This window comes from Chionomys nivalis, chromosome 5 (assembly GCF_950005125.1).
Source record: "Chionomys nivalis chromosome 5, mChiNiv1.1, whole genome shotgun sequence".
In the NCBI taxonomy this organism is placed as follows: Eukaryota; Metazoa; Chordata; class Mammalia; order Rodentia; family Cricetidae; genus Chionomys; species Chionomys nivalis.
Window position 1 is genome coordinate 65,651,907 of NC_080090.1, and position 21,606 is coordinate 65,673,512.

Sequence of the window (21,606 nt, forward strand, 5' to 3'; positions counted from 1 at the left end):
GACTCAGATCTGAGTCTTTTAAAAAAACTAGCCTGCCAGGGTTACCATAGTAACAGCATTATATTAAGTGCACTTTCAAAATTGTTACAGAGGTTGTTTCTTATGTTATGCTGCATGATTTGTAAAAACGGAGGTGTAAGCATTAACCCTGCACCTAGAATCATTTTTTAGAAGGTGAGGGTTTAGGCAGCCCATTTAGGAAGATTAATATTTCAGTTAGGCCTCTTTTGTTGTATAAAAAAAGAAGCACATTTGAATTAATTCAGGGCATTTTATTTTCTGTCATTGATTTTTAGAGACAAAGAATTCAGCTAGCAGCCAATCTTTGTGTTTGAAAAATTCTTTTTTCATTACATGACCACATTTGAAACAGCTCCTTACAAGTATTTTCTTGGAATTGGGATTAGAGGAGGTGAGGAAGTGTTTTAAATGGGTTTTGGTTTCCTTGAGGTTTCTGGGCTTTGCAAGAAAAGGTATTTGGGAAGTATAATAGCAGAAAGACTGTGATGTTATTACTCCTAACAAGTTGTATTTCATCAGCTCGCTCCTAAAATTCTGTAATCCTCATAAATTCTTAGTGGAGTTAGACCTGTGCTATTCACGTAAATATATGGAGGGGTGCTTATACTCCACATTCCCTGACTTTTGTGGACAGGGTGGGATTCGCTATAAAGTTTTTGAAAGAGCGTCTCTTGAGTTCATTTACATCCATGTTATTGGTGCCCAGGTCTCATCTGAATCCCTTGTGCATTCTGAAGGGTGTTATGCCTCCCTGTGAGGTTTCCTCAGCAGCAGTTAGTGCCTCCTGTGCAGTGGCCACTTCATTATTTTGAGTGAACACACACAGTCCTGAAATGCTGTTTCTCTGGGGTACAACTAGTTGCTACCCTCTTCCTACCCTGAATAATAGGCTTCTAGTCCACATTTTAATCGTATTATATTATAATAGAAAGAGTAATTGTGTTTTTTTTTTAATTCTTTGGGGAAATTTTTGTTCCATTAGCTTTAAAAGACATACGTTCAATTAAAAAAGAAAACTCATTTGGATAAATGTTCTCATTTTTGCCTTGATATTTAAAGTAGTTCAAAACATTAACCCTTTTGGAACTTAATATGTTCTGTTGTAATTTCCTCATAGAAGGAAAAACTGTTTTACAGTCTATCTAGACAAGATTGGCTAAAAGACCTGTTGATATCAGAAAACAAAACAGTAAGATACTGATTTCTTCTCATTAGTAATTTAATGCTCTTTGCCATTTTGGGCTATCATTGTACTAATTTTCAAATGATGTAATTGTTTCTAAATATAAATTTATATATTTCTACATGTGATAGATATATATGCATATATATATATATCTTTGAATAAATTAAATCTTTTTACCTTCTTTGTCACTTAAAAGACTTTTAAAAAATAACACACACATTGACACCTTGATATCATTTTGGTTTTCTCGTCACATTGGTTTTCTTAATTGTTCTTACAACTCATGAAAACAGTGTTTCCTATATGTCGTGTTGCTTTAATAACACTAATATTTGTAATATTTTATTGCTCAGAATGATAGGATTTTTGATGCTAAAAAGAAGCAAAGGAGCCAGTCGGTGGTAGCACACACCTTTAATCCCAGAACTCGGGAGGCAGACACAGGCGGATCTCTGTGAGTTGAGGCCAGCCTTGTCTACAAGAGCTGGTTCCAGGACAGGTGCCAAAACTACAGAGAAATCCTATCTCGAAAAACCAAACAACAAACAAACAAACAGAAAGAAGCAAAGATGAAAATTATTTTAATTCAACTTACACAACAATGCCTGATTAGAGAGAAATTTGAGGATTGATAGAATTTTTAATTTTTTTTTCTAGAAAAAAAGATGAGATCACATTTATTTATTAAATGTTCGCGTAAAACTATTAAAAACATCTTTTACTTAAGATAGAGTCCGCTTACACAGAGTTTTAAAACCTTTAAAACTTTAAGCATGTGATATATATATGTATGTATGTATGTATAATTTTACATTGATGTTATCAATGAAAAACAATGAACTTATTGTGTCTACATATTTTTAGCACAAAAAGAAAAGGCAAAAAATAAGTGAGCAAATAGACTATAAGGGCTTATTCCTACTATATGTTGTACTTTGGGAGAGGGAGAGATTTATATGGATCTCTTCCAGTTGCTTATATAGTTCACTACAGTAAGTTTACTTACTCATCAGCTGTTGCTATATAATCAAAGTTTGGTAAGTAAAATAACTGTAATTTCTTCTTGCTTGAGCCTCTTTGAGTCAGCTGGAAATTGACTGGAATAGGTTGGGCTCATATGTTAAGGCTGCCTCTGCTGAACTATCTTTTGTGGACGTTGTTCTCACTGTCGTTTGGGGTGGGTCTGTTCCATGTATGCTTATTCTGGAGCCTCACCTCATGGAGCAACAGTTAGAAAGGAATCTCCTGTCATGGCACTGAGGAAGCAAGTCCTGCTGCACAAATACATGCAGAGCCTCTCTGCTCACCATCTGCCTGCTTCTTGTTAGCCAAAGGAACTCACAAGACAGGTCAAAAGACTTTTCTAACACTAAAACCAGTCACCAAACCCAACATCACTGAGGCAAAGAATATTCTTGTCTTGGAAACAAGGATGGGCTGAAGGGGATGAATATTTTTTAGCTGTAATCTAATCTACCATTATTTGGAAAACAATATAAATTGATTCTTTAATTGGCAAAGGACATAAACATAATTTTGCAGAATAAACACATTAACAGTGTTTCAGTTCATTAATAGTAGAATAATGCAAGTTAAAGTAGTATTGATGGGAGAGTGATGATGTTCGCTGCAGGGTAGATTGGTGAGCAGTCCCTCTCTGGTAATTGGTTATTTGTTAAGAGTCTGGCATGGTAGTGCATAGCTTTAATCACAGCACTCAGGAAGCAGAGGCAGGCAGATCTCTGAGTTCAAGGCCATTCTGGTCTAAAAAATGAGTTTCAGGACAGCCAGGGCTATACAGAGAAACCCTGTCTCGAAAAACCAAAATATATGTCTTTTATTCTAGTAAATCCAGTTCTATAACTAGAATAAATAGAGGAGTTGTGAAAAATTAAGGCGTGTTCATGGCATTATATAGTAAAAAATGAAACAATGTAACAAGTTTGTAATAGACTTAGTAGCAGCAGCACCTGAAACATTACACAATAGCTTGTCAAAGGATAATGCCATTTTCTGCAAAGAGTAGATGAAGATTAGTGAGTGATATCACAGTCTACAAACCAGGTGTGATGAATGGCACATGTTTGAATCCCAGTGCTGAACTGGTAGAAACAGGTAGATTGACAGCTTATGGCCAGCCCACCAGCACTACTTGGCAAGTTCTAGGCTAGGAAGAGACCTTGTCTCAGGGAGTAGAAATAGCCCCTGAGGAAGGGCACCTAAGGTTATTCTCTGGCCTCCATGCATACAACACAAAACAAAAAGAATACCTGTATTATCAAATGTAGTGTTTATGGGATACATCTATGGACTGGACACTATTTTAATTTAATATGTACTAACTAGCTTAATTCATAGCAATCTTGGATATTAAAAGCAAAGCTAGGCAGTTTTTTGGGTTTGTTTTTGTTTGGTTTGGTTTTCTTATTTGTTTGTTTGTTTTGGTTTGCTTTGGTTTGGTTTTGGTTTTTGGAGACAGGGTTTCTCTTTGTAACCTTGGCTGTCCTGAAATTTACTCTGTAGACCTGGCTGGCCTTCAACTCACAGAGATCCACCTGCCTCAACCCTCCCAAGTGCTGGGGTTAAAGGCATGAGACATCACCACCCGGTTCTGGGAAGTTCTTAAGGTGGCATTTTATTGAGAAGTATTGCTAGTGAGGAAGAGTGGTCATTATTCTTTTTGTGTTTGTAACTCCACTTCTGGAAGAATGAACAAATGAGGATTTATAGCCAAGAAGGAAGGTAAGGATGGAAAGTTACTAAAAGGAAACATCAGGATTAGGCACACTGGCTAAACTGACTTGACAGGATTCTTACTGAAGGTTGACATAGGTTCTCTGATGCCTGTTGGGTTTGGAGACTCTAAACTTAGCAAGATGCTTGCTACAGGTAGGTGATATGAACCTATAAATCCCAGATGCTAGGGTTGGGGCCTAGAGAGAGTAGAGAGTCCTAACTAAGCAGGTCAAGGAGAGAGTCTTTCAAACAGCCAGACATTTGATCTTCATGTGACAAGGAAGGAAATTAAAAACTGGATAAGATATTTGCCAAAGTCTTACATCTAGGAAGTAGAAGAACCTATGACTATATATAGAGAGAGTGTACCTTCAAAATCAGCTAGCAAGTGGGTAACAGAGCTAGAATTTACATCAAGGCCTTAGGATTATTTTTGTTGTACCATTCTTCTAAGTTTGTAGAATACCCTGAGCACTACACAGTGTTAAAGCCCAGGTAAACAAAACAGAACCAGTCGGGTACAGTAGCATGCTGTCATTCCATGGGACAGAGCTGTCTTTGAGAAAACACGGAAGTACAGTGATCAAGAATGATGTAAGCTGTATTTATAAGGAGATACCCATTTCCTGGTTCTTGGCCCTAAATGCCACATCTACCGAACACTGAGCCAGGAACTTACCTTTCATCCTAACAGCCACAGCAGTGGTTCACACAGTATGGAGTCAGCTCCAAGTTCCCCTTCTGCAAGAAAAGAAAAGTTACCTATGCATCAGAGGAAAACAGAAACATTAATGCTCACCCGGTGACGATCATGCACACCTTCAATCCCAGCACTCAAAAGGCAGAGACAGGTGGGTCTTTGTGAATTTGAGACCAGCCTGGTCTACAGGTAAGCTCCAGGACAGCCAGGGCTACTACACAGAATAACCTTGATCTTGGAAAACGAAAAAAAAAAATTGATGCTATTTCAAGTAGTGAGAAAATGATTTAGCATGAGTAATTTGCTTAGTGTTGTGTTCCTTTTACATTTTTATTTCATCATTATTATTTATCTATATAATGGGAGAGCATTGTGTGCCGTCGTGTACATGTGCATGTCATAAGACACCTTTGTGGAGTCTGTTTTCTCCTTCTACCTTTACATGAGTTCCAGGCATCAAACTCCAACAGTCAGGCTTTCACAGCAAGTGCTTTTTCACTCCAAGTCAGCCTACTGGTCTGTATCGCGCTGTATTTTATGGTTTTAAATTTGCTTTTTAAGAACTGTCGGGGGGTGGGGAGGGTGCTGGAGAGATGACTTAACTGTTAGGAGTAATGGCTGCTCTTCCAGCAGACCAGTTTGACTCTCAGCACCCACATGGTGATTCATAATAGTCCATAACACCAGTTCCGGGAGATCCTATGTGCTAGTCTCTAAGGGCACCAGGCACACAGATGGTGTACAGACATACATGCAGACAGAACACCCATACATGTGAAAAAATAAAATATTTTTTAAAAGGAACTATAAAAAAACATAGGGGGAAGTTTGCTATTATGCTAATAAACAAGACATGTCATCTATATGCTTCTTCGAATGTAGTGGACAAAATGTAACTTTACAGCTTGTATGCATGCGTGCATGCACGTGCGCATACACACACACACACATACACACGGGATTGAACCCAAAGCCTTGAGTGTGTTAAGCACATACTTAGACTGAGCTACAACCTTAGCCTTTTCAGGTACCAATGTATACCTTTTACCCATTTTTGGTTGAACTTTTGAATTTGTTGAGTTTTTTATATACTTTAATAGAAGTCATCAGATAGTGTTTAAAATAAGTTTTGCCATCTACAGCTTTTTATTCTCTTAACATGGCCTTTTTCAGGGCAGGGTTTAGTTCATCAACCATGGGGGTTTTTTGTTGTTGTTTTTTGTTTTTAGTTTTAAGACTGACAACTCTTTACCTGAGCCTAGATTTTTCTTCTTTTATCTTAGTCTTTTTATTATTAACATAATTTTTTATTGACTCTTTGGAAATTTCACATTATACACCCCAATACCAAACTCATTTCCCAGCCTTTCCATGTCTGTCCTCAACTCTTGTAGCTGTCCCCGAAAAAGAAAATTTCAAAAATAAAAATAATTAAAACAAAACAGAAACAAAACCACTTCACTTCTCCATCTTTCCCACCTCTCCATCACATATTTGTTTGTTGCAGTGTCATTGGGAGCTGTAGTGTTTCTTACAATATGCCTTTTTGTCCAGTTAGCTTTACTAGCAAATGTTCATTGCAATGAGTCATTGGTCTGGTTTAAGGCTTCTGGTACACCATCAATACTGGATGCTTACCGAAAACCCTCTCACATATCCTGCTTTTGCTCTGAGTCATGGACATCCTGCTGCAGTAGTTCCACAGGACCAGTCCCCTTCATGTGCTCCAGCAGGTCATAGATGGGGTAGATGTTGGGATGGACCAACTCAAAACCATGGATGTGTGCCTATAGGTGGTAGCAGAGTTCAGTCTGTGCCGCTGGGACCACCCCCCATCCCTCATGTTATGGTCCAAGCCAGATCTCTCATACACATGGTAAGAGGTGGGGCTAGCCCCGCCCCCCCCATGGGACCAACTCTCTTATTGCAGCAGCCAGCAAGTGGGGTGGCCAGTTGGCCCATGGCAGTCGAAAGTTTGGGCCAGCTCTTGTGTGCCTATGCCACTGGGGCCAGTTCAGCTGAGGCAGTCAGTGAGAAAGGGGCAGGACCAACTCTCTAGGGTCCAGGCCACCTGGGCCAGCTGTCCCATAACTCCCAGTGGTAAAACAGGCCACAGACATTAATACAGACCCCAGCTGCATGAACCAAGACATGACCCTCAGCTGCAGCTCTGGACCAGACATCATGGTGTGTGGTGGTAGCACAGGTCACTCAGGTTAATATGGCCTCAGTAGCAGCATGGCCGTTGGACATCAACGTGGCATCAGTGGCAGCCCAGATCCATATGACCTTCAATGGTAACAGGGCCATGGATGTCAGCATAGAGCATGCACTGACCTAGACATGACCCCAGGTAACAGTGTAGGCCACCCATAGCAGCCTGTTCCTTACCACTGTTGAGTCTTCAGTTCTGTTTTTCTCCATAGCACATGAACTGTTCCGCTTCTCTTTCTGTCCCATTGTCTACCATTTACCTGTTCATCATAGTGGCACCCACCGGGAGGGCCTGTGGCTGGCTTCTGCCAATCAGGGCTGTTGGGAGCCCTCAGTCTTACATTTTTCTCATCTTATTTTTATGTTTTACAGGTAAGCCCATGTTCTGTTTTGACTTAATGTTTATGTTTAAGTTACAAAACAGTCAAAGTTTATATTTGACCTATGGTTATCCTGTTTTAGTAGCACTGTGTTGTTGAAAACAGCTGTCTCTGTTCTATTGAATGTCTGCTTTCATGTCGCTGTCAGAAACAATTAGGTATTTTTGTGTGGATCCTTTCTTGAATTCTCTTTAGTGTTTTCTGTTTGCCAGTATCACACAGTCTTGATTCCTGGAACTGCATATTAAGTATCAAAATTTGGTAGACTGATACCTTACCTTACTATTCTTTTTTTAAATTGTCTTGCCTATTTTAATTCCTTTGCCTTTTGTTATTAATTTTAGAATTATGTTGAACCTGCTTATAAGTTTAAGAATTGGTATCCTGTCTACGAACACACTATACTAATTTAGATATTCTTTTATTTCTTTCATTGGCATTTTATAATTTTTGCTTTATACTTATGTATAGATATTTTATAAATGGAGGATTTTTTTGAGGGATTGTAAATAAGACCATGGTGTAGACTGTTCATTTTCCGGCCATTCAGACAGACCTGAAATAATCACACAGAAACTATATTAATTACAACACTGCTTGACCAATAGCTTAGGCTTCTTTTGAACTAACTCTTACATCCTAAATGAACCCATTTCTATTATTCTGTATAACTCCACAAGGCTGTGGCTTACCAGGTAAAATTGCAATTGCAGCATCTTTCTCCTTTGGCAGCTACGTGGCATCTCCTTAACTCTGCCTACTTTCTCTCTATAGCTCTGTTTGGATTTCCTGCCTGACTTTATTCTGCCCTGCCATATGCCCAAAATAGCTTCTTTATTAATTAATGGTAATAAAACTTATTCATAGCATACAGAGGGGAATCCCACATTACCATGGTTTGGGATTTTTACTTTCAAAGGTTTTAAAAATACCTAAACTTTTTACAAGAAAACTATAGGTTTGCATTCAAGTTTGAAATATATATTTATTGGGGCTCGAGAGATGGCTTGGCAGCTAGGAACACTTATTACTCTTTCAGAGTACCAAAGTTTGGTTTTGGCTTTAACTCCAACTCCAGGAAACCAGTTCCCTCTTCTGACCTCCACAGACATCCACAACATGTGACAGATACACATATACATAGATAATATTAATATTAATATATATTCACCCTTATTTTAAAATGTGTCTGTATAATTTTGTATATGTTGCACTCTTTACACAGTTTTTCCAGCATTGTAATTAGGATGTTAATACGGTCAAGGTAGAAAATATTTTCACTTGCACAAGTATACCTTCTATTTTATCATATGTGTTTAACATAGAGATACAGTTTCATTTCATATCCAGAGAACTGGTTGTTACACTTTAACAAAAAAAAAAAACAAAAAACCAGGGTCCTTACATAGTTCTGGGTGTCCTGGAACTCACTCTGTAGACATGGCTTCCCTCGGACTTATAGAGATCTGCCTACCAATGCCTCCCAAGTGCTGGAGTTAAAGGTGTGCACCACCACCTGGCCTATTTTCCTTTTCTCATACTGCTCTTGATTCTGTTCTTAGAGTGAATCTGGCTTCATAAAATCAATAGAAAGTATTCTCTCCTTTTTGGAAGAAATTGTACAAAATGTGTGTTCTTTAAATATGTGGTAGATTTTCCCCCAGGTAAACCATCCTGAAGTCTTTTTCTTTGGGGGACAGAGAGGCTCTCTGTGTGGTTTAGGCAGGCCCCAGTCTTCCAAGTGCTGGGATTATGGGCATGTACACATGCCTGACTTGGGAGTTTTTAAATTTGCAAGTATTTTTTTAAGTTCCAGTCCAGCATGTTCCTCTTTACTCTTCTAGGCCATTTTGCTGTTGTCTTCCACTTTGAGAATTGACAGGAATCATTTTCTGTCAACTCCTTTCTATGTTTACTTCTCTAAAACTGAAATTCTTTGTAGTCTTTTTTCCAGTCTCAGGAGACAAGGTGTCTTTTTTTTTTTGTGCTGAGCTTTCACTTCCTGTCTTGGAGTCTGACTGTGGAAGTCATCCTTGTCTGTGTCCTAAACGCCATCATTGCTGGGTCTTTCCTTCAGCCTGTGCTCAGGAGACCTCCACCCTCAAGCAACTTCCTATTCCACACCAAGCCATCTAACATTATTGTTTCTTTGTTTAGAATAGTAGTCTGCTTCTCCACACTATCTCCATTCCTTTCATCAGCAGTGTTGAGTAACAGTCACAGCCTACTTGGGGACTAGGGCTGTTGCTCTTGGTAGAGGGCCTGGCATGCACAGGGTTCAGTCCCAGTACTACCAGTTTGTAGAAGTAGAACAGGGATGTAGCTTACGTCTCCATTGATTGCCTACCAGCTGCATGCATCTGATAATGCACTTGAAATTACCTCAACTATCTTTTCTTTTCTCTATATTCTTATCGTTCCCTCTTTCCATTTTTCTGTCTCTCTTCTTTCTGTTTTATTCTTTTTCTTTCTCATTCTTTTTCTTTCCTTCGTTCCTCCCTCCCTCTCTTCCTTCTGTCTTTAGCATTGGGTTCAAACTTGGGATTTCATATGGTAGGCACTAAGCTTTATAAAACACCCAAAATGTGTCTACTCTAAATTAAAATATTCTATAAGTATAAAACACAAACTAGATGTTGGGGGCTTAATATAAAAAGGAATATAAGATATCTCAATTTTATAATGACTAAAATATTTTGCATGTGATGAATTAAATAAGATGTATTATTTAAGTTAATGTGTTTCTTTTCACTTTCTCTAACATGGTGTCTAGAAATTGTAGCATTGTATCTGTAACTTCTTTAAGTTTTTCATGTAGCTGCCCCTTCTCATCTCAGACCTTCTCTGCCTGGACACTGCTTGAATACTGTCAGAAGGAGCTCCTCCCATCTGCTGTGTCACCCTGCTCTGTTTCCCTCGTGGTTCTTTCACTGTCCACAATCTTCTTGCTCATCTATGCATGTGATAATGATCTCCCCCACTAGACAGCAAGACTCAATGAGGCAGGAAATTTGTCTGCCCTTTAGTAAAAATAAGATTCACTGCTATGTACCTAGCATCTAGGATGATATCTGGTTCACATTCAGCAGATGCTCATATGTTGGATGAATGGTTTCCGCTCACTGGAAATGGTTCTCTCTGCACCCATAAACTGTTCAGCTAAGTCCCTTTAAGAGTCAGTTCAAGGAACAGCTCCTTCATGAAGCTTTTCCTAGCCATTGCTTCTCCCAAAAGCCACATTTTTCCTCCATGCACAGGTCTCTGGTTGCGCTTACAAATTGGTTTTACCTGCACCAACTCTCCTCTTTTAAATGTAGCCTTTACTTGTTCTTCAGCACATCCCTAATTCTCCAGAATAGGTTACCCAGGCCACATTCTCTCTGTAGAATGTACCAAATAACACACTTGTCCTTAGAAGTTAATCTTCGGTGCTATATCCATATAACAAATAATGTAAGTTACAGCCCTTTGTTGAATAAAGAAATTTCTATACTATTTAATATTATAAAATCAATACATCATTTATGAATATCATCATGCTGACATCTATTTTTCTTTGTCTACTTTCTTCCCTTCTACTTTTAAAGAAATTTATAAGCTTCATGAATGTGACACATGCATGTATACATTGAAGCAAACATTATACACCAAAATAAAATAAATCTTGTTTTAAAAAATTTGCAAACAAAATATAGATATATAGAGATAGGTAAATGGATGGGTGGATGGATAAATGATTAGGTAGATAGATATGTATTGCTATATAAATGTACATTTGTTACTATAATTGTCAAATAATACATAAATAAAGCTAGAATGAGTTCCCTCACCTGTAATAATCATCTTTGTCATTGCTATAATCATCATTTTATACACAAAAATAATTTGAAATAATATATGTATAGTTTTTTTTTTGGTTTAGGGTTTATACAGGGGTGACTTTTTTGAAACAGAATCTCATGTATGGCCCTGGCTTGTCTAGAACTCACAGAGATCCACCTGCCTCTGCCTCCTGAGTCCTACAATTAAAGGTGTGTGCCACCACTCCCTGACTGGACTTTGTTTTGTTGTGAAGGTTGAATCCAGGTCCTACACTTGCTGAGCATCACTCTACCTCAGAGATAATCCTTTAGGTTCTATAGATAGTGGTTAAGTCATTTTTCTACATCATCTTAGAAATATTTTCATGGTAATCCATAGCTGCTAGAACTTCCCTTTCACTTTGAATGTGAGAGGCTCTCAGTACAGCACGCTGTGTAGTACAAAAGTTTCTTGAGCTGCACGGTGGTGGCGCACGCCTTTAATCCCAGCACATGGGAGGCAGAAGCAGGTGGATCTCTGGGATTCTAGGCCAGCCTGGTCTACAGAGTGAGTTCTAGGACACCAGGGTTACACAGAGAAACCTTGTCTTGAAAAACCAAAAACTAGTTTCTTGAATAAGGTTGCTGTTTTTCTTTTCCTCTTTTATTCTTGGGGCCTAGTTAGTTGTATTTTTGTCTCGATCATGTTAAGAGTGTTTATCTTCTGTAACCACAAGGTTGGGAAGTGATAGAGTCTATATTCCAACCCAGATCTTTTAACTTCAAAACCAGCTATCTTTCCACTTCCTTTCTCTCTGAACTTTAGAATCTTTAACTGTAAGTGAGAATAAAAATAGCTATTTTGCTTGCTTCAATTTAAAGATGGTCATCACCTCAGGAGTATTATGCGCAGTCTTACATGCTAACTAAAACACAGTAATGATGAGTGACTATGTTCTGATTCTCCTGTAGTGGAGTTGTGCCCTCTAAACCTGTGTGCACTGAGAATATTGTAAATCAAAATATATTCAGGACACTCAACCAACCACACATCATAGCTTGTGCACTGTGAAGGACCCACTGCTTGAAGTTATGAACTCATGACTGCTGGAGCTGTGCCCACTGCTGCTCCGTCATGAGACTATCATGAAACATATAACTAGTCAAAATGCAAACTATAATTTTTTCTGAGTGCATATGGCTTTTACATTATGTGTTGCAGATTATCTGTGTATTTATTCAGATTTCTGAATTTTTTTGAGAGAACGATACTAATTTCATAATTCAGTGATTTGGTTTGGAAGCTATAGGAATAAATGCAGAATTACGTGCTAAGTTCAAGCATAATTCATTTTACTCCAAGGTTTGAACTTTGAAAACAGTGCCCTCTCTATTTCATTTTTTATCTAGTTTTAGTGTAAAAAGTGGTAATTAAGAGAGTGGGACTCTCTGGGTGAAAGACTACTCCTTTCATTCACTCTAAAGCACCCTTCCTGACAGAGATGGAGTGCTGGGTGATGTTCTGGTTTTCTGCCTATCACTTCCTCTGACTCTTCACTTTTTATTTCTCTCATGGCTGTGGGTATGCAACTCTTACAAAATTTATTTTTATTTTAAATTCAATGGATGTCATTTCCACAAATTTATTCCATATATTCTGCTTCTAACGTGGCAGATGAGAAAGAGAGAGACTCCTGGTAGAATAGCAATGACTTGATTTTCTGTGATTCTCGCCATTATTAAAGTGGACTACCAGTGTAAGCCAAGAAATAATACAGTATAATTGCTTGCCTAAAGTGATAACACCCATCCAGTGTGTCCCTGAATATCAATGAAAGAGGAAGATTTAAGGGAGAAACATTTTTTATTTGGGATATGTTAAAGATCAAAAATGAGACCAAAATTTAGTACATGTTCATCATTGAAGTCTGTGAAGTAAAATATCATTTATTTTGAAATCTTATATAAGAATATTTGTTTATCTTAAAGGTCAGTAAAATCTCCATGTGTGTCTCATAGAAACTCCATAGAATAATTGGACTTAGAAAGAGGGAGGTACCTGAACCATTGTGCCAATTTAAGAATTGTACTATGAAGACAAAACAAAATATAAAAATGCAGGAAAATTAGTACACTGTATTTTGTTTCACTGTTAATTCCTTTTCCTTTGACAATAATGCATATTTGATTATTTCTTCAGAAATTAATAAAGAGTATCAGCTTTCAGTAAAAGACTCGGTAGTACCTATACTCACTTGATAAGCACCAATTTGTGACCTACCTGTTAGTCTGTGTGCAAATCCTCACTAGCAAACTAATTAATAGATTATTATTGGAAAAGTTGAAGTAATATTTGTAGAGTATAAGGTTTATCATAAACATTTTATTTGATAAGTTACTATTATATTTATTAACAAGTTGTTTATCTTTTAATCTCTGTGTTCATCTTGTTTTTGAAATATGAAGAGTGGGTTTCATTCCATTCCTGAATTTGCTTTACTTTTTGGAAACCTTGATAGATGAATTGTGAGCATGTTTTAATGCATTCATGAAGCAGATAACTAATACTAGTTACCTGACCTCTGAACAGATCCAAATATACCTAGATAATTAATAATGTGTTAGACACTTAAAATTCCTATTTAGTGTTCTAATGTAAATATTCAGATCAGTATACTTTTGAAGAAGAGAACTTTTATGACTATAATTTAAACCTGAAAATTAGTTTCTGTCCAAGCAAAGCTTTTCTGCTCTTTTTTTGGATGAATCGATCAGAATCACTTGCCTTTCCTTCCTCCTGATTGTCTAAAAGAAGCTAAACAAGGGTTTATTCACTAAACCAGCCAGCTCTTGGTGAGTAGAGACTGGGGACACTGGTTTTAGTGTTTGTTGATTTCCATGATGTAAATTTTTCTGTCAGACCTAATTTTAGGTTCCTAATGTTGAGTGTAGAGTTGAGATAAGATCTACAGTGTTTTCATCATGCAGATAGAATGTATACAATCTTGGAAGGGTAGAAAAGAACAAGGTTTAGTACCTTGAAGAAGTGATGAATCCCAAGTGTCTATTCCTTTAATATTGCTAATTATGTCTATGTGACTTAATGTTTAATAATGATTGTTTCAGCAAACAATATGTATCTCATGAGCTGATAGATACTAATTCTGGCTGTCCTGGACCTTTAAGGTATCAGTTTTTTTTTTTTCTTCTAACTATGCAATTCTGGTGTTAGTAAATGTCTAAGCATTTAGTTTTCTAAAATACAGAGCTGATCCTAAGGCCCAGGAAGACATTCTGCAGTCAAGTCCTACATATCTTTTCCAATGTCATTTCAGGTTGTTACAAACTGTCTTATGTTCTGTGTCCCCTGCCCTAGATGTAGATGACTTGTAATTTTTTTAAGCATAGCACACTTTCCTGCCCCAAACCTTTTCAAAGGTGTCATCAACTGGGCAATGGTGGCACACGCCTTTAATCCCAGCACTTGGGAGTCAGAGGCAGACGGATCTCTGTGAGTTCGAGGCCAACCTGGTCTACAAGAGCAATTTCAGGACAGCTAGGACAATAACACAGAGAAACCCTGTCTCAGTGGGCGGGGGGGGGGGGGGGGAGGAGTGTCTTCAGCCTTGAATGACCTCACTTCATCCACCTGACTTTTGCAATACTGTTTATTTCACTTTCTAGAAATATCACAAATGCTACTGATGCTCGTTTCCTTCTGTGGGAAACTCACATTCTCCTTGATGTTTTTTTCAGTTCCTTGTACTTCATTTGAAGTCAAGTTTACTGTTGTAGCAAATGTCTGTCACTCAGTAGATTGTTAATTACCTTTGGATCATACTGTATTCAGCACATTAATAACTTTAAAGTGATTAATAAATATTTGTTTATTTTAGTAGGACAAATTGTGGAGAGTGCATGCTACAGTCTGAGAAACTGGCCAAACCTTAAAGGATTTGAAACTAGATCACAGGCACCATTCCTTCTCCTGACAGTTCCGTACCAGATTGTTATCTCTCAGTGTCTTGAAACTGGAGAGCATCATGGGAACTCTGGAACTTACTGAAGGAGAATTTCAGAGAGCAAACGAGGCTCTTAAGACCAAAAAAAGATCAAATCAATTAACTATATTTACAAATTATCTTATTCTGTTTTAATGTGCTTTATGGTGTTCTCAGAATAAAACCAAAAGTACTGTTTATCAGTATAAATATAGATTGGGCCTTTATATTAGTAATGTCCCTGTGAAAGAAGCAAAACTAATCAAGCTCTGTGGCTTGAGGGAAACTCATTCTCATAAACGTAAAGGGCGAATACCTAATCAGTCTGTTGGGTTCTGAGGCATTTTTTTTTTTCTGGAATTGCCTGATTGTCTTCACAGTAAGATTGACGAGATCAAAGTATGTGAAGGAAATGCTCTAAAATCAAAAACAACCCGATTTCTTTTTCTATCTTTAACCCTAAGCTGCCACCTAATGGCAGAAGCTTAAATGACATGTTTATAAACTCCAAAGAGTACATTGAGATGTTATAGATTCATTATAGATCCTTACTCCTTAATAAACATTTGTGTAATTTTGGACCTCAGAGAAGTCTTATTTATTACTAACCTTTGTTAGGCGATACTTCTGCTAAGGATGTTTGTTTTAAAAGTTGGATTTCTCTTATGGGACACTATAAAGCATCTGTTTTTTGGTTCAGTTTAGTCACTTTATCTTGTCTTTTTGCTTCTCCTCTTTGTGCAGAACGACAGCACTCAGACACTGAGGTGTTCCTTTATTTGTGGGTTGTCTTCTGTGTCATCAGCTCCTGCTATACCCTCATTTGGGATCTCAAGATGGACTGGGGTCTCTTTGATAAGAACGCAGGAGAAAACACTTTTCTCCGGGAAGAAATCGTATACCCCCAAAAGGTATGTATGGAATGTTCACACTTAAGGGAAAGAGTTTAAAAAAAAAAAAAAAAACTTAGCTATATCAGTACTTAGATCATACAGAAATATTGACTCAAAGTTCTAATTACATTAACCTAAAAAGATTTTAAAAAATATAATTATCCAATTGGGCGGGCCATACCTTTAATCCCAGCACTTGGGAGGCAGAGGCAGGTGGATCTCTGTGAGTTCAAGCCAAGCCTGACCTACAGATGAGTTTCAGGACAGCAAAGATGGTTACACAGAGAAAGCCTGTCTCAAAAAAAAAAAAAAAAAAACGCCGGGCGATGGTGGCGCACGCCTTTAATCCCAGCACTCGGGAGGCAGAGGCAGGCGGATCTCTGTGAGTTCGAGACCAGCCTGGTCTACAGAGCTAGTTCCAGGACAGGCTCCAAAACCACAGAGAAACCCTGTCTCGAAAAACCAAAAAAAAAAAAAAAAAAAAAAGTCCAAGATACCAACCCAGTCCACAAAAAAATTTATCATGTTTGCCATGTGGTAGATGCTGTGGGAATGTAAGCAGATAAGCAAATGGCAGTGCTATGTCCTAACTAGTGGAGAGGGCGACTTGCTGAAAAGCCTCTATTTTCTTAACATATCTGGTGCTTGGGTGTTCATGTTCCTCACTGCTCAGAATAATTCTTGTAGACATGGTGTGCACCGAATGAGTAGCTACATACTGAAAAAGCAACTTTATGAACACCCATGGGGAAAAGACTGCCAAAGTGCTCAGATCCTTTGTCTATGCAATGAGTACTTGTTAGTGCCAGCCCAACTGGGAGAAAAGTAGAGTTCTATAGGAATCATTTTAGTGTTTTACCGGCATATTAGAATAAAGGGAATGAGAAGCTGAATTTCACATAAAAAAAATTGTCTTTAGGGGCTGGAGAGATGGCTCAGAGGTTAAGAGCATTGCCTGCTCTTCCAAAGGTCCTGAGTTCAATTCCCAGCAACCACATGGTGGCTCACAACCATCTGTAATGGGGTCTGGTGCCCTCTTCTGGCATGCAGACATACACACAGACAGAATATTGTATACATAATAAATAAATAAATTTTTTTTTTTTTTTTTTTTTTTTGGTTTTTCGAGACAGGGTTTCTCCGTGGTTTTGGAGCCTGTCCTGGAACTAGCTCTTGTAGACCAGGCTGGTCTCGAACTCACAGAGATCCGCCTGCCTCAGCCTCCCAAGTGCTGGGATTAAAGGCGTGCGCCACCACCGCCCAGCATAAATAAATATTTTTTTTTAAAAATTGTCTTTATACAGATGCTTTGGTACCATGATTAGACCTTGAAAAAATTGAACAATGAGCTGGGAATCTGGGTATGTGTATTACAATCCCAGCTGTATTACTAACTAAGCTGTTTAGTCAGCCAGACTGAAGGCATGTAGACTACATTAGCCCTTGATATATTCTCAGGCCTAAAGTTCTGTTATGGATAACATATAATTCAATACCCAAATGTTGCCATTACATCAGATCTGTATTTTGAAAAGTGTGTGATTGTATAGTATGGAGTAGAGAAGGCTGTGACTAAGGCATTAAACATTTTTTATAATTCTTAATTAAAAGGAAAATGAACGGGTTGGGGCCAGGCAGTAGCATGCTGGTAAAGCACTAGCAGGAGCAATATACAGATTAATCCCTAATGCCATTTTAAAAAAGAAAAGAGGACCGGTAATCAGAATAGTCATGAATTCAGTTAAAGCTACTTTTATGTTCACCACGTATGTGTTTTTTATTACTACATGTGGTGTTTGGTGAACTCTGCACATATTTGTTACTTACGCTGATTGTTTCAGTTCATTGTATCTTTACATAAATATTAGGCTGTTTTCTATTTAAATGGGTTCTGATTTACTGTTTTCTTTGTAATGAAATTAGTGAGTAGAATCTTTCAATTAGTTTATTATATATTTTAATGCCATAAAAAATAAAGTATTAATTTTCTTAAATTATAGTTGCAAATTTATAAGGATAAAGTGAGGAAACTATTTGTGAAGTCCAGTGAACCTTCATTATAAAATCCTGTCAGAGTCTTCATAAGAATTCTACCTGCTTTCTCACATGTGGGGAACCTACATTGTGGGGGGTGTTTTATGAAACTGGAAAGGGGACCATGAGAAGGTTAAAAAAAGACCTTAAGGGAGGAGGGAGATGGGAATGATGGCACACATGCGACATGAAAATAAAAGTGGAATGGCCGGGCGGTGGTGGCGCACGCCTTTAATCCCAGCACTTGGGAGGCAAAGGCAGGCGGATCTCTGTGAGTTCGAGGCCCGCCTGGTCTACAAAGGGAGTTCCAGGACAGGCTCCAAAGCTACAGAGAAACCCTGTCTCGAAAAACCAAAAAAAAAAAAAAAAAAGAAAAGAAAAGAAAAGAAAAGAAAAGAAAAGAAAAGAAAAGAAAAGAAAAGAAAAGAAAAGAAAAGTGGAGCTGTTGTTGAGGGGAACGGGGAGATGGGGCAAAGAGATAGGGCAGGGGTGAATACAATTAAAGACTGAAAATACCCTACTGAAGCTTATTGCTTATTGTATACTTGCTTAAAATTTTAATTTAAAAACTAATCAGTTAGCCAGGCAGTGGTGGCACATGCCTTTAATCCCAGCATTCCAGAGGCAGAGGCAGGCAGATCTCTGTGAGTTCGAGGCCAGCCTGGTCTACAAGAGCTAGTTCCAGGACTGGCTCCAAAGCTAAATAAATAAATAAAACCCAACTAATCAGTTAGTGGATAATGTCTAAAACTGACCAGTCAAAACATTAAACACATTATTTAAAATTATGGAGGGCAAATGGAATGGATAGTTACAGATGACTGTCTCTGGGGAATAGAAGAGAAGAAGTACAGGAATCGATTGTCAGTTCCTGTTAATAGTCCTCTGATGGTGACTCATACACTTTGTAAAAATTAAATGGGCCTGGGAAGGTGGCACAGGGCATAAGAACACTTACTGATCTTGGACAGGACCTACATTCAGTTCCCAACACTCATGGCCACTCCCAACCACCTGTACCTCCAGTTCCTCTTCTGGTTTCCAGAGGCACAGTACACATACACACTTGCCAGCAAATAAAAGAGCAATACTTTTTAAAGTAAAGTAAATTAATACAGCTTACTACATAGCAGTTCTAGTTACCAAAATGACATAACCTTTAAATACATTTTGAAGTGCGAATTTTGCTTAGTAATAAACAAATCTATGAGTTTGGGGATCTATTGGCAGTTTGTATTTTTAAGACTTTTGGGTAGTTAAACTGAATTAGTTGAATACTATCTCTTATTTTCAGCCGTGTTTGTGAAATATTTATCATTTGATTTATCAACATAAAAAAAACAAGACAAAACTTGTATTATATATGGGATAAAGAAATTTGAAATTTTAAATACAAATTGTACAATTAATAAATCTGCTAATATCCTTTAGTACTAGTGACTTAGTCATTGTCTTCCCATGTTTCTCCTAGAATACGATCTCAGTTGATAGGGTTCTCATTTAATTTACAAGAGAGGCTCATGTACAGTGTGGACATTAACTGTATTTGTTAACTGATTTTTGAAACTCAGTACTACATCATCATTTTAAATTTTTTGCACTATTTAGGGAAACAAACCTATGTAATGTCTCCCATTTATCTGTTGGTGGGCTATCTGTGAGTCTCAACAGCTGATGTAGGGGTACTTTGTAAGAAGAGTGGTGAGAAATATACACTATTTGCTTGTATTTCTTAGGCTTATTACTACTGTGCCATCATAGAAGATGTGATACTGCGCTTTGCTTGGACTATCCAAATCTCTATTACTGCTACGACTTTTCAGCCTCATGTTGGAGACATCATTGCTACTGTCTTTGCCCCCCTTGAGGTTTTCCGGTAAGCAAACTTTTGAACAATCTATCAAGGATTCTTTTAAAAGATGCCCAGTAAACTGGGCCAGCAAGCTGACTCAGCAGGTAAGGTACTTACTGCTACCATGTCTGATGATCTGAGTTCAGTTCTGGGACCCAGATAGTAGAAGAAAATTGTCTTTGACCTCCACACATGAGCTATGGCCTTCATGTCCACACAAAAACAAAGAAGACAATTAGATGTAATAAAAACTTTATTTGGGCATGGGATAGTGCACTTTAATCCAAGCAGTCAGGAGGCAGAAGCAAGTAAATTCTTGTGAGTTCAGGGCCAGCCTAGTTTGTATATAGAGTTCTAGACCAACCAGAGATACATATGAGACTCTGTCTCAAAAATAATAATTATAATAATTATTATTATTAAAAATCACAAAATGATAGATTTAAAAATGGCAATTGTTTAGAAATGAACCAAAACATGTTTGTGCTGTCACTGTTGACTGTGAAAGAGAACCAACAGGGACAGCGTGGAAAGGACGGTTTCAGAGAAACCTGAATTTATGGCAGGGGTGGCAGGACAAGGCATGGTGATGTAGCATGTGCCAAAGACTTGTCCATCACAGTGGACCAGGAACCAGAAGGTGGAGGTCACAACTAGGGGCAAATGTAAATTTCAGAGATCCCAGTGATCTTCTCTGGCCAGGGCCCCACCTCCTACATGTTCCACAGCCTTCAAAGTAATACTGGAAAGACTCAGCACATGCGCCTTTGGGGACATTTCAGACTCAAACTGTTGTGATGTCTAATGCCCTGGAGTCAAAGTTAAAATTGTAACAAAATGTTAAGATATTTTAATAGACTGAAATTGAAAGTGGTAGCAAAAAAGTAAAAATGCAACTAAAAAGCCACTGCAAAAAATCAAAAATAAATGTATTAGAAAAGTAGAAAGCTTAAGAAATTAGAAAAAAATTAAAGCTTCAAATCAAACCTAAAAGAAAGAAACATATAGACTAGAAATTATCAGGATAGAAAACAGATGCGCAGTGGAGAATATTAAAAACAGAATTTTTAAAAGAATAATAATTGATGAAGTGCTTACATAAGACTAATCCAGAGAAAAAGGGAGGAAGGACAAATCCTAAAGAAGGCTAGGATGTGGTTAAGAGGCAGAGTTTGACCAGCATATGCAATGCTCTGCATCCCATCTCTGAACAGGAGGGAAGTTCTGAAGGTTTTTAAAGAGATGTAAGTGCCATTAAATGAGATAGTCAAATTCCTCAAAATATCATAATCAATAAGAAAATAGAAAATCTGAGAAATATGTATCTTTCAAAAATATCAACATTTAAATCAGTATCAAAATAGTTTTCATGAAGAAAACTCCAGACCTGGAAATTCTTTCTAATATTTGAAGTCAAAATTTTTGTTTTTTACAAAACACTTCAAAAGAAAGGGACAAATAAGGACTATGAGGCCAGCATGGCGGTCGTCTGAACCTCAAGAATACTCCTAGAGTGACCCTATGCCTCACTGTTGCCTTGCAGCATAGTTGCAGAAAACCTGAACACAGCATTAGCCATTGAGTTCAGTAGCATCTAAAAAGGTTAATACTTCAAAATTTAGGATCATTCTGTGAATTAAGGTTTAATAATGGTCTTAGTTACTATTCTGTTACTGTGAAGAGATACCATGGCCAGTGCAACTGATAAGAGGAAGCATTCAATTGGAGCTTCATTTCAGAGGGTCAGTATGTGATCAGCCTGGCAGGAAGCGTGGCAGCAGGCAGGCAT

General features: G+C 37.8%; 1 protein-coding gene across 1 annotated transcript in view; it reads left to right on the forward strand.

The window, feature by feature from the left end:
* Xpr1 (xenotropic and polytropic retrovirus receptor 1) overlaps positions 1 to 21,606 on the forward strand; it is a 142,406-nt gene that overhangs the window by 114,519 nt on the left and 6,281 nt on the right. Inside the window, exons 12-13 of the mRNA XM_057770065.1 lie at positions 15,783 to 15,949; positions 19,702 to 19,841. Of these exons, the coding sequence (XP_057626048.1) occupies positions 15,783 to 15,949; positions 19,702 to 19,841 (307 nt within the window). The remainder of the gene's footprint in view (positions 1 to 15,782; positions 15,950 to 19,701; positions 19,842 to 21,606) is intronic.